The 13,115-nt window shown below is 38.2% G+C and overlaps 1 protein-coding gene across 12 annotated transcripts in view; it reads right to left on the reverse strand.

Moving 5' to 3' along the window:
• LOC127438264 (uncharacterized) overlaps positions 1-10,227 on the reverse strand; it is a 67,306-nt gene extending 57,079 nt beyond the window's left edge. For 9 of the 12 annotated variants that reach the window (XR_007896701.1, XR_007896702.1, XR_007896700.1 and 6 more), the window contains exons 1-6: positions 8,072-8,238; positions 7,434-7,781; positions 7,116-7,352; positions 6,675-6,995; positions 3,022-3,231; positions 2,755-2,860 (exon numbers count right to left, since the gene is read on the reverse strand). Coding sequence is in view for 3 of the 12 variants with exons in the window: in XM_051693725.1 (XP_051549685.1) it covers positions 2,755-2,860; positions 3,022-3,231; positions 6,675-6,995; positions 7,116-7,352; positions 7,434-7,781; positions 8,072-8,126 (1,277 nt within the window). In the remaining 9 variants the exon portion in view is untranslated. Of the gene's footprint in view, positions 1-2,754; positions 2,861-3,021; positions 3,232-6,674; positions 6,996-7,115; positions 7,353-7,433; positions 7,782-8,071; positions 8,295-10,123 lie in introns of those variants that run through there. The other 3 variants (XR_007896699.1, XR_007896698.1, XR_007896706.1) reach the window with 3 other exon arrangements.
• Positions 10,228-13,115: the final 2,888 nt, after the last annotated feature.

The following is a 13,115-nucleotide window of genomic DNA, read 5'->3' on the forward strand; positions in this document are numbered from 1 at the left end:
GCTACGGGCCCAATCTACCAGGGGTGTAGCGGCCTCCTGGGCCCTGTCTAACAGACATTTGCAGAGCAGCGGGCTGGGCAACACCCAACACCTTTGCGAGGTTCTACAACCTCCGGGTGGAACCGGATTCGTCCCGGGTAGTGGCACGCAATACAAGCAGATAAGCCTGGGATAGCTGGCTGGGTGTATCGCTTGCACATAGTGCCTTTCACCTCCTCTGAGCTGATGACGCGCGCCATTAATTCTCAGTAGTGTTCACAAACTATGTTCCCTGGTTGACTTCCTCCGAGCCCTGTGGCAGTCGAGTTTTTGGAGAGACTTGCTGCTGGCCCAGTACACATGCTAACTAAAAGCCCTGTTCTGGGGTAGGTGCTCCACATGTGGCGGTTCCCTGTAGGTAACCCCATGCGATGTATATCTTCCGCTAATTCGTTTCCCTGTTGGCAAACTGCATCTTCCTTGGGCAGAGGCCCCTCTGCCACAGTCTCCATGTTTGTAGTAACTCCTCCCCTGTTGGGTAGGACCTACCATGAGACTTCTCCACATGACATACTTCCGACATAGTTCGGTAAGACCATGTGACATATTTTCCATTTAAATATCCCCCCTCTCTCTGGGCGAGGTGTGGTCTCCACGGTGTCCTCCCCTTGGGAGGGACACCCCCCCGACTAGACCTGGTCGGCCCAGTTGGATATTCCCCTTTTTTTTTAGGGAGTGGGAAGAAAAGAAGGGGAAAAGAGGCCACTACTGGGCTAGCCTGTCTCTATCTTTTGGGTAGTCGACTTGTCCCCAAAGGGCCATTCGACACTCATAACTATGTTGAGGGAGGTTACGTGTCGGCCTGGTGCACTGGCTACGAGGCACACAGTTGTCTGCCCGTCACACACCGCCAGTTCACGTAACACAGTTCAGCCAGTTGCGGCGTATTGTATAGGGACCCCTAGTGTCACTACATCGACACAACGTCGAGTGAGTGACAGATAGGGAACGTCATGGTTACTTGTGTAATCTCTGTTCCCTGATGGAGGGAACGAGACATTGTGTCCCTCCTGCCAAATCGCTGAACTACCCGGTGAAATGGCTGGACCTTGTCTCGGCTCCTCAGCATAAAACCTGAATGAGTGGTTGCATACCAGCTCCTTTTATACCCGTATGTCCGGGGGAGTGGTATGCAAATACCACTCACCAAATTTCATTGGCCTTTTATCAAAGACCAGAGGTGCCTCGGGCTCCCAAGAGTGACCCCTAGTGTCACTACATCGACACAACGTCTCGTTCCCTCCATCAGGGAACGGAGGTTACACAAGTAACCATGGCGTTTACTGACATTAAAAACCTGAACACATTAAGAAATGATCGCCCACAATTACACATCAAGAATGCCTGTTCATGTTAATTTTGAGCAAAACAAGCCAGTTTTGGATTGGTCATTTTCCAGGTATTGCAATACTTTTCTAAAAGCAAAATCAAGCACTTTAAGCACTTCAAGGTCATTGTGTGAACCCTGGATAAGAGTGAAATGTGGGAAATTCTGCTAAACCTTGGCTGTTCATGGCTGTGTGTAGCACCTGCTGCTCTGCTTATCCTTTTGAACAACCGCAATGACATGAAATAAGTTAAATTTTAACAAAGACCCTGATGTTTTCAGTCTGACTTTAACTTTTTGGGTGCCACATTTCAGAGCAGATTGTAATTCATGCTTTGTAAAGGGTCTGAATGGGGCAAAGCTGACCAGGGGTTGCGTTACCCGATAATTTTCTGTAGTTTACCGATTATTTGAAACATTGACAGATAATTTCAAATGCTGTCCATCAATTTGACAGATAAAAAAAAAAAAACAATAAAACAATTTTAACATAGTGCATCCATTTTGACTTCACTCTTTCTCTTACTCTCTTGCTGTGTGTGTGTGTGCCCTGTTTATTGCCTGGTATTAAAGATGCGTTTTGGGTGATCCGATCACAAATGGACAGGTGCCCTCGCCATACTGTACCAGGTAATATGTGTCTCTTTTGACCAATTGTGTACAGATTTCGAAGAGAGGGTCTCTGATTTCTTGACTGCATACATCAATCATTATGTCAGTGTATTACTGCATGATAATAAAGCGGAAAAAAGTGTAAGAACAAAAATAAAACTCAAAAAAGTGACGTATAGTTTCTGCCAATTACACTTGCCCAAGCGCAAACCTGGCGTTTAGAGAGGAATTTCCAAGTTATTTTAACGGAGAACCTGTAACTGAGCTTTAGATGTGTGCGTTTCTCATCTGTGTCACTTTATGTTAATAACAGGCACATTGAAAAAGTTCTGTGAACTTGTGCATGTATGCGCTTTTTCTAATTTTCCGACCGGATGGTTATTTCCTTTTAAAGCAGCATGTAACAGGCAAAGTAAAAAATATTGAGCGCAGCGGTTGATTAACAGGTACAACTTTCACCATAGAACTCCTTGAATTCACTACATGCACTCAGGGAATCAAAAATCTGTTGGTACATGGACTACTGTCATGTGTATACCATTGTAATGGATGCTACGCCTCTGAATGTAGTCCTTATTCTAGCACAACCTTTGGTGCCGACGATACTGAACCAGGCCGCAAACTTGCAGCCCATAATTAAGCACAGAAAAGCACTGTTTCTCATTTTACATGCAAAGAGGGTACTAATATAGTTGTCTTAAAGGCAAAAATGAGCAAAAAAAAATAAAAAATTCTAATGGTTAGAGAGAGGGTCAACTAATAGAACACATCTTTACCTATAGCACAGGACTCCAATAAGTGCAAGAATCAGAAACACAGACAGTATGATTATAGTGCTCAATATTGCTGTGGTGTTCTCTGGGTTTGTAGGTCCCTGGATTCCTGAAAACATGAACAATGAGGCACAGGCTTAGATTCAATAAGAGAAAATAGAGAAATATAATTATAATCGTTATACAGTGTTATAATTAAAACACTGTCTAACATCAGAAAGATCACCTAAACACTAAAGCACAGCACATATATCATGATAGCTGTGGTACCTCCTACATCACAGGAATATTCTTGCAGCTCCTCTCTGCTGACTGAGTCCAGATACAACTTGTTTAATTTTGTGACTCCATCTGTTACCTGTTGTCCATTCTTGTACCAAATATAAGTATGATTGTTATTCAGGGTGCATTTGGTTGAACAGCTTAATATCACTTTCTCTCCCTCTGATACAGTGTCTGGGCTGCTTGTCTTCTGTGTATCTGAAAAACAAAAAACTTTTAAGTCAATATCTGTAGACATGAACATGAACACAACTTTTCATTCAGTAATTCTTGTCAAAAGCAGGCAAATGTGGGAGTCAAAGGAATAGTTCTGTCTGAAAAATATGACCTAATTTTTTCACCCTGATGTTGTTCCAAACCCATATTATGGTTTATTCCTTCCATGGAACACAAAAGATTTATTTATAGCAGATTTTTTATGTTGCTTTTTTCCATACATTGAAAGTGAATAGTGACCATGGCTGTCAAGCTTAATTTTCCAAGTCAAGATTATCAGGTAATAACTATTTAAATTTGGGTTTGTTCATTATGCAAATCTGTCATATGGCTTCAGAAAACTTAGAACAGAGTGCACGATTCCTATGGGCTACTTTTACAATACTTATGATAATTATTGTCCTTTTTGGAGCTTGACAGAAACTGGTCCCAATCTACTTTCATTTTATAAAAGAGAACATCTTGGGCAATCTGCCTAACATTTTTTGATTTGGGCCTATAAAAAAGAAGATCATATGGTTTGCAACAACATGAGGGTGAGTGAGTGAATGATGACAGTATTTTCATTTTAGGGATAACTGACTTTAAAAACAACCCAGAAGACCTTAGATTTACTACCTAAACTCACATTATTGCATAATTATTTGTGATCACTGAATTACACAATGCCTCATCCTTAAGTTATTGCTGTCTCTCTTTATATTTTTGCTTTAAATGTACAGAAGAGAGAACTCAGTATGGTGAGTATGGGGCTGTTAGTTGCTTACAGTACAAATGTATATGGCTGAAATATATAGAAATCATACTGGAATCATTGGTACACAATATTCTTAACTTTTTCAAACAGCACCTGCAGTTCAGTCTGGGGCATCGGACCGCAGGTAATGACCCACAGAAATTCTTCATTGATATTCCATTATATTATTATTTGTTATATACAGTTGTGCTCAAAAGTTTGCATACCCTGGCAGAAATTGTGACATTTTGGCATTGATTTTGAAAATATGACTGATCATGCAAAAAAACTGTCTTTTATTTAAGGATAGTGATCATATGAAGCCATTTATCATCACATAGTTGTTTGGCTCCAGTTTAAATCATAATGATAACAGAAATCACCCAAATGGCCCTTATCTAAACTTTACATACACTTGAATGTTTGACCTTGTTACAGACACACAAGGTGACACACACAGGTTTAAATGGCAATTAAAGGTTAATTTCCCACACCTGTGGCTTTTTAAATTGCAATTAGTGTCTGTGTATAAATAGTCAATGAGTTTGTTAGCTCTCACGTGGATGCACTGAGCAGGCTAGATACTGAGCCATGGGGAGCAGAAAAGAATTGTCAAAAGACCTGCGTAACAAGGTAATGGAACTTTATAAAGATGGAAAATGATATAAAAAGATATCCAAAGCCTTGAAAATGCCAGTCAGTACTGTTCAATCACTTATTAAGAAATGGAAGATTTGGGATCTCTTGATACCAAGTCATAGTCAGGTAGACCAAGAAAGATTTCAGCCACAACTGCCAGAAGAATTGTTCGGGATACAAAGAAAAATACACAGGTAACCTCAGGAGAAATACAGGCTGCTCTGGAAAAAGACGGTGTGGTTGTTTCAAGGAGCACTATACGACGATACTTGAACAAAAATGAGCTGCATGGTCGAGTTGCCAGAAAGAAGCCTTTACTGTGCCAATGCTACAAAAAAGCCTGGTTACAATATGCCCGACAACACCTTGACACGCCTCACAGCTTCTGGCACACTGTAATTTGGAGTGATGTGACCAAAATAGAGCTTTATGGTCACAACCATAAGCGCTATGTTTGAAGAGGGGTCAACAAGGCCTATAGTGGAAAGAATACCATCCCCACTGTAAAGCATGGTGGTGGCTCACTGATGTTTTGGGGGTGTGTGAGCTCTAAAGGCATGGGGAACCTTGTGAAAATTGATGGCAAATTGAATGCAGCATGTTATCAGAAAATACTGGCAGACAATTTGCATTCTTCTGCACAAAAGCTGCGCATGGGACGCTCTTGGACTTTCCAGCACGGCGATGACCCCAAGCACAAGGCCAAGTTGACCCTCCAGTGGTTACAGCAGAAAAAGGTGAAGGTTCTGGAGTGGCCATCACAGTCCCCTGACCTTAATATCATCAAGCCACTCTGGGGAGATCTCAAACGTGCGGTTCATGCAAGATGACCAAAGACTTTGCATGACCTGGAGGCATTTTGCCAAGACGAATAGGCAGCTATACCACCTGCAAGAATTTGGGGCCTCATAGACAACTATTACAAAAGACTGCATACTGTCATTGATGCTAAAGGGGGCAAAACACAGTATTAAGAACAAAGGGTATGCAGACTTTTGAACAGGGGTCATTTCATTTTTTTCTTTGTTGCCATGTTTTGTTTTATGATTGGGTTCCCTTATAATCTGCCTTGTTAGTGACCCCCAACCCCCTTCAATAAAAGCGAAAGTGGTCTGGTCCATCAGCCAGCACTCGGTCCAAACTGAGTACACGTCATGATGTCATTGCAAAATTTACCATTAGATGTTTATCTATGATGCCTAAATGTTTTTTTTTTTTTTTTTTTTTTTTCCAGAACTCCTAATGAGGTACATGTGGAAATTTCCTTACATTAAGTCACAAAAAGAATATGTGAGAAACAAAATCGCCTGTCGTTGTGCTTCGATGTCCTTGTCTATTTAAAGAGATGGTACTAATTTAGCATGTGTTCTTAGTATCAATGTAAATAATTGTAAATAGAACAATTGTAACAATATGTAAACAATAAACATGTAAGAAATTATATATGTAAAATAATACATGCATTTTCAGACATTTATTGATGGAATATAATGAATATAATGAAAAACTGGCAAAATATAATTTGTAAAATTAATATTTTCAAATTGTGCATAGATTGGTTAAATAGAAGATTAGATGGTCCCTTCATAAATAACAGCATGAGCTGAGAAATAAGTTAAATGGAAATTGTAACCAAAATATACTTCGAATCTGGAAATCTGTAACAATACCCAGTCTTAATTTTAAGTTAATTCTGGACCCTGTGTAAATATCAGTTAGCAAGTTAAGACTTTCTAAAACTAGACTGAACAACCTGGCACTCTTCTCATTTCAGAAATGATATGGTGACTTTGCCAACAAGAAAACTCATCAATTTAAACATGTATTATTTATTTTGTTAGTAGGCTTTATTTTATTTTTTATTTTTTTTATAATGAATTGCTTGCTTCAAATAATATTTGCATTTGAAAATAAAAATGTATGAATTAGCAATGTTAAATATCTGTAAATTTTTTTATACTGGATATTATTCCCACCTCAAACTCAAATTGGTCAGGGGGCCCTAAAATAGGGCTGAAAATATAGGTGCTACACCCCAGTGAGTAGTTACCTGTTACAGTAAGAATAACTCCAGGTGAACCAGAGTAAGGGTTCCTATCAGTGATGATCCTGAATTTATATTCTCCAGAGTCGCTCATCTTTACATCTTTGATTCTCAGTGTGTTTCCCACATACTCCACACGACCAACAAACCACGACTCTTTACGCAGGTCCAGGAAATCCCCAGGCCGAACGTAATGCCAGAATGTTCCTTCTACTGTATAACCAGTGGGATGTGAGTATGAAGAGGAAATGTCTACTGTTGAGCCCACCAAAGCACAGACTCTTCTAGAGGTGTAAGTCACATTCCAGCAGTTACTCTTAGAAATGCCTGAAAGAGTCACAGACTACTGCTGTAAAATATACATTTTAAAAGATGTGCAGACACCGACATGTATGAACCAACATTGATATTCCATTAGTGCTTTATAAAAGTAAATGTCACACTCACACACGGGAGAGGAGGTATTTTTAAGGTCAGGAGTAAGAAAACAGGAGTAGCTGACAGGATCTTCACTGGATGACACATTGATGCTTCTGGAATGATTATTTTTAATATATTGCCCATTTAGTTTCCAGTAGTAATTCTGAGGTCTGGAGGTCAAAGTGCAGGAAGTATCACAGGTCAGTTCAAGTACTCTCTGATTTCTCTGCTCTGTTGATTGATAATTAATTTTCACCTGCAGGACTAAATAGATTAAATATTAAGAATACTTTATTACAGGACAAATGAAGATTGAATCACTAACCAGAATCTAGCCATATTTACCTGTGACTGTCAGATTGACTGCTGATGAGCTGAGATGTTTAACTCCATCCTTCATAATGAACATGAGGTGATATTGTCCAGAGTCTCTCAGTCTCAAGTCTGTTATTGTGAGTGTTGAATGTGTGTTTGTGATCTGATGTTTCACTCGTCCTGAGTAATAAGAGTCTACAGTCAAATCTTCAGGTTCATCTTTGTTTCTCCAGTTTGTACTCTGTTTCTGACTGAACCAGAACACATGTTTGATGTTAATGTTTGAATAAGAGCACTTCAGTGTCACTTGAGTCTCACTCAAAGCACAAATGTTTTGATTCTCACAGGTCACAGGGAAATGGTCAAATGTTTGAGATCCTGAAAAAAATGCAATTTAATTAGGACCAACAAGTCTGTATAATGATATATACTGTAGACATTCACTATTCCAGCAATCCAATGTGTGTGAAACAAAGTCAAAGTCATGAGCCATAAGCCAACTTTCACATCACTTGACTTAGACTAGCATTAGGTTTTCCTCATATTGAAACTATAATTCTTAACCTACAATTAATTTGTAATAAAATAACTTGTTGGAATAAGTCTATGTTGGAATTATTTTTGATTCGATAACAACATAGAATCTATTAACACAATAATGGCCTTACCTGTAATGTTCATCAGTAGAAGGATCACTGATAAGAGATTGGCGTTGAAATTCATTGTTTCACTATTTTGTGTATTCTGACATACAGTAGGTTATATAATTGTAGCCAACTTCATCTCAGCACCACAAATCGACCACCGATACCACTCTCTTTTGTGGACCATGCAGTTTATTTAACACAGGACATGGAAACACACAAACATACACACTCAGTGTTGTGGCCTCTGAGGGTGTATAATAGAGGAAATAATGAATCTCTACTCCCATTTACAATGTAACTGCAAGTTAATCAAACATTTAAAGTACACATGAGGCTACAAACATACATTTCTAGAGTAAAATAAAAAAACACTACTGTTCAATCAACTGCATTACATTTCCTTGAACTAACTCCACCAATTTTTACATCTATAAACTTTGAAAATGAAAACCCCGCTTTTAAAATGGCGTGTGGGCAGCAACATCAAACAAAACCTTAAACCTAACAGCTCATTAACACAAAACTCTGAATATACATGAAACTAACGATGAAAAAACACATACATGAACACAATCCAGCATTTAAACACTTAACCCACCAAAAATTACCTTAAACTTTTAAGCAGAATTCAGAGACTACATCGCTTATGTTGCATTTACCTGCTATCAGAATTATCATAAATACGAGTTTCCCACTCAGAAGTTGCACATGAACGACCCCTCAAGTTGTAATTACAACTGGGAAACTCTGAGATAATTTTGATTTTATCAAAATCCAGTTTCAGAGATTGGGGGAGTTCCAATCTTTCAACATGGTGGAGGAGAGTACGGTTTCTGTATTGAATGACACTTTTCTAAATACAGCTAATTGTTAGTGCTTGCCGTTTTGGTATATTCATTAATATGTATATCAACAACCATTTGATGCATATTGTACATTTTTACACTGTAAAAATAGCTTGTATTTGACCAAAATTCCATTATCGTCCGCAAGCAGAGTGATATTTTTTATGGTGTCAAAATTAAAGTTCCTCAAGAAATACAGTACTGTGCAAAAGTTTTAGGCACTTGTGAAAAATGTTGCATAATGAAGTTGTCTTCAAAAATAATGAAATAAATAGTTTTCATTTATCACTTAATGTCATACAAAGTCCAGTAAACATAAAAAAGCTAAATCAATATTTGGTGTGACCACCTTTGCCTTTAAAACAGCACCAGTTCTCCTAGGTACACCAGGACTTGGTTGTTGGCAGATAGGATGTTCCAAGCTTCTTGGAGAATTTGCCACAGTTCTTCTATCTATTTAGGCTGTCTCAACTGCTTCTGTCTCTTTATGTAATCTCAGACTGACACAATGTTCAGTGGGGGGGCTCTGTGCATGGCTCCCTGTTCTTCTTTTCTATTTGCAAAAGTACTGTTTGGGAGTCTAACATTTTATATTTCCTACTGACACACTAAAGCTGAGGATATAAATAACCATCTTAAGACGAATGCTTTTGTGAAACATCTTATGTGACTAAGACTTTTGCACAGTACTCTATATATGAATTAAAGTTTTTTCTGATAACAAAGCATTGAATGCAACTTACTCATAATTACCACTTCAGAAGTGGGAAGTAGGATCATTCCAATAGCACATAAAGGCAGCATTACTCTCTCTCTCTCTCAAGTCTATCAGGCCGTAATAATAATAGGCAATGACGTCACTCAAATGTAAATCAAAAGAAGTTAATAAAAAATACTTTTTTTTTTACATTTGTGTAAGATTAAACTAATTTGCCCCAGATACATGAAAATAAAACCAATAGAAATAAAATGATTATTTCAACTGGTTTTTAACTTAGATTCACCCAATAAATCAATATAAAATATAACTAAGTTTGTTGGGATGGTCATGTAGAAATCATAACATTACATAATGCAATAATAATTTACTTGTCCAAAAAATGAAAAATATAGACACAACTAATTAAACATTTTCTTTGACGCTTAAAAGTTATAACATGTTCAACAATTAAATGTTTCATGAGATGAATGTTAATGAATGTTCAATTTAAAGATCATGTATACATACATTATGTTGAGGAGTTCTCCAACACGTTGTAAAATTCAGTTTTTAAAAGTGCTCTCAGTTTTTGAAGCTCTGGCAGGCAGTCTGATGATCATATTTCCTTCCGGTTTTTCTGTCTATAGCAAATTCAGAGAGAAAAAAATGCCCCTACCCCCTTGTTGTTGGGCAACAACAGAAATTACCTAATATATGTGGTTCTGTGTGTTTCACAGTTTCCAGCAGATGCAATTTATGGTTGGGATGGGTCATACTTGTCCCTACCACTTACAGTTTTTCATCAAGTGTCTTGTGCTGAAGAAATCATAGTAGCATTACGTCATTCATTCAGTTTCGGAATCTCATCCAATCATTATCTAGCCTATGCCTTATAAAGTCCCACAGCTGTGTCTCATTGCTCGTATGTCATTGCTTTCACTAGCATGTGAGAAAAACACTAAAGTTTAGCACACGCTATGCAACTATGCACTTTCAAGCAATGGTCGCTCAACATTTGGATTATACATCGTTCAGCTACTCGCCGCGATGGTTATGCTCATGATATTGGATTTCATCCAACAAGATTCTTCTTTTGATGGAACAATTGCAAACAAACAGCTGGTGGCATTTGGGGTGTAGGTGTTTCTGCCGTCAATGTTTCTCTATTCACTGTCATCATATTCATTATCTGAATCATCAGTCGCTTTTCAAGCAGCAATGTTCCTTTTGTGGCAATGTTTAACATTACAAGAATATTCTATGCACATTGCACACCGATCTTATGTTTGGTGTAAGAAAGATCTTTTACATCAGTATTGTATGCCTGAGTATAGAGAATGTAAAGATACGTCACACCGTGTTGCATGTTGGGACGGGAGCGCCATCTTGTGAGGATCACGCTCTGTTACTGATACCTGCTTACCTTTTGTTTTGTTTGGCTAAACAGTTGCTTATATAGTTCATATCTTGATGGAGAAGGGAAGAGATGAAGAAGAGAAAAGAAAAAGAAAAGGGACCCTACCGGAAGAAAGTGAATCTCAATGCCAAGCAACGGTATTTGGACAAACTAAGGACGATAAACAACATAGCTCCATATGACTTGACAGCCCAAGACTGGATTACAGACCCCGATGCACTACCTCCACTCACATACCCGGACATTGTAAACTATCTCATTTTTGGACTGAGTGCATACACTTTGCGTGAGTTTAAATGTTACAAATCCCTAGAAGCTCATGAACAGTTTTGCAGTGGCTGGGTGCAAGATCTGTTAAGTTACGAGCCAGCAAACTGTGAAAGCACAGTCATACTCGCAAAGGTGTCACTCCTCTTTTTGGCCCAATTATTAAATCAAACAAAATACAAAACTTTCAAAAACACTCAGCTATGTGATTATTTTACTGAGTCATAGGCAGTGGGTTTAATCAGTCACATTATTAATAAAAAAGATTTGCTATGATCTTGGCGTCTTCTCGTAACCTCCTCAACCTGCTTCCCTTCGTGTTTTTTACACATAGGAAAGGCGAAAAAACATATTCCATTGTCCAGTTTTCTCCCTGAACGATGGTGTGACTTACTATGGCAGATCTTGATGCAACAGGAATGACCTACCATGGCAATGTTTTTTGGAATCGCAACAGAAAATCAAAACACTTGCTTCAAACTCACTAGAAGGATCCTCACAACATGGCGCATAAACAAAATGATGATGACAGTTACCCAAATTTCAACATGGCATGACATCAACTTCACATTCTCTATAGGGTAAATACTCATAAATCATGCAGGTTGATTATGCACAACTACTTTCAGTGTACATGGTTGATTATCTCCATTAAGTTCAGCTGACCTTCTTGTTTTCTGCTAGTCACTCCTATCCTGTGTTAAATCACAAACTCTTGCTTTGATTTTCATCAGATGCCTACAGGCACATCTCCCTTAAAGGGGCAGTATCATTGTTGCTCTGTGACTTCTAACACCTAGTGGTAGGCTATGGTGCTAAAACATTACTGAAATTTAATTAGTTGCACAGTACGCTTGGGCATTGTCATACTGTATAATTTTATGTAGTTGCAGTGATTCGTGTTTTCGTATTCTTTTGCTTTCTCGGGTCAGATCGTATTCCGTTATCACTCAATCGCACGTGAAAGAGAAACACAATCATCTCAAATGCTTTTCTTTGCTTTCCAAGCAACAACGCTTTGTTGTCCTTCATTTGTTACTCACCTTGATGTTCATGCAACTGGTCTCCTTCAGCAACATACGCAAGTTTCTATTTATTTTCTTTCAGGAATAATATTCTTATCCATAGTTGGCGATAGGGTTTCAGGCTTTTCTGTTATTAATGTTTACCATTCACAGTCAATTACATTATTCATACTGCATCCAGTAATCGCTTTTCAAGCAGCAATTAACTTTTACAAGAGTAGTTAGTGTTCACCAATCTTCATGTTGTTCTGCAGATATGCTAAGTCAACTTTAAGTCGTATACGTTATCGATGGTTTTTGCATTCCCTACTATATTCCTGCACTGGGCAATCAGGATAGAGTATTCATACACTTCAAAATAATAAATAATACTCAAGTGCTGCCTGTGGTCTGATTATAATCTTTCTTCAGTTCAGGTATGGTATATATGATTGTCTCATATTTCGTTAGTCCAATTGCTTTTTCCTGTTGCAGGATTGTCTCTGCTGTTTCTCCGATTTACAATATTTTCATTGTAGTCGCTCCTCTCACATCAACACTGTATCTTGCATGATTGGAAGAATGTTTACTATCGTGTTCTCTTTAACAGAAGGATCAATCGTTGCTACTTGCATACTGACATCTAGCGGTAGGCAACTGCACATCAATGTAACTTAAGGAATCTTAGCACAGCATGCATAATTGCTGCCAGTCAGAATATTTTAAATCAAATGGGATGTACCAACCATGTATTGCAGTTATACAATGTTTCCTTTTAACAAGGGGTCATTTCAATGTACCAGTGTAGGTATTTGCATAGGTGGTTAAATAA

The sequence above is a fragment of the Myxocyprinus asiaticus genome, chromosome 49 (genome assembly GCF_019703515.2).
Source record: "Myxocyprinus asiaticus isolate MX2 ecotype Aquarium Trade chromosome 49, UBuf_Myxa_2, whole genome shotgun sequence".
NCBI classification, from domain to species: domain Eukaryota; kingdom Metazoa; phylum Chordata; class Actinopteri; order Cypriniformes; family Catostomidae; genus Myxocyprinus; species Myxocyprinus asiaticus.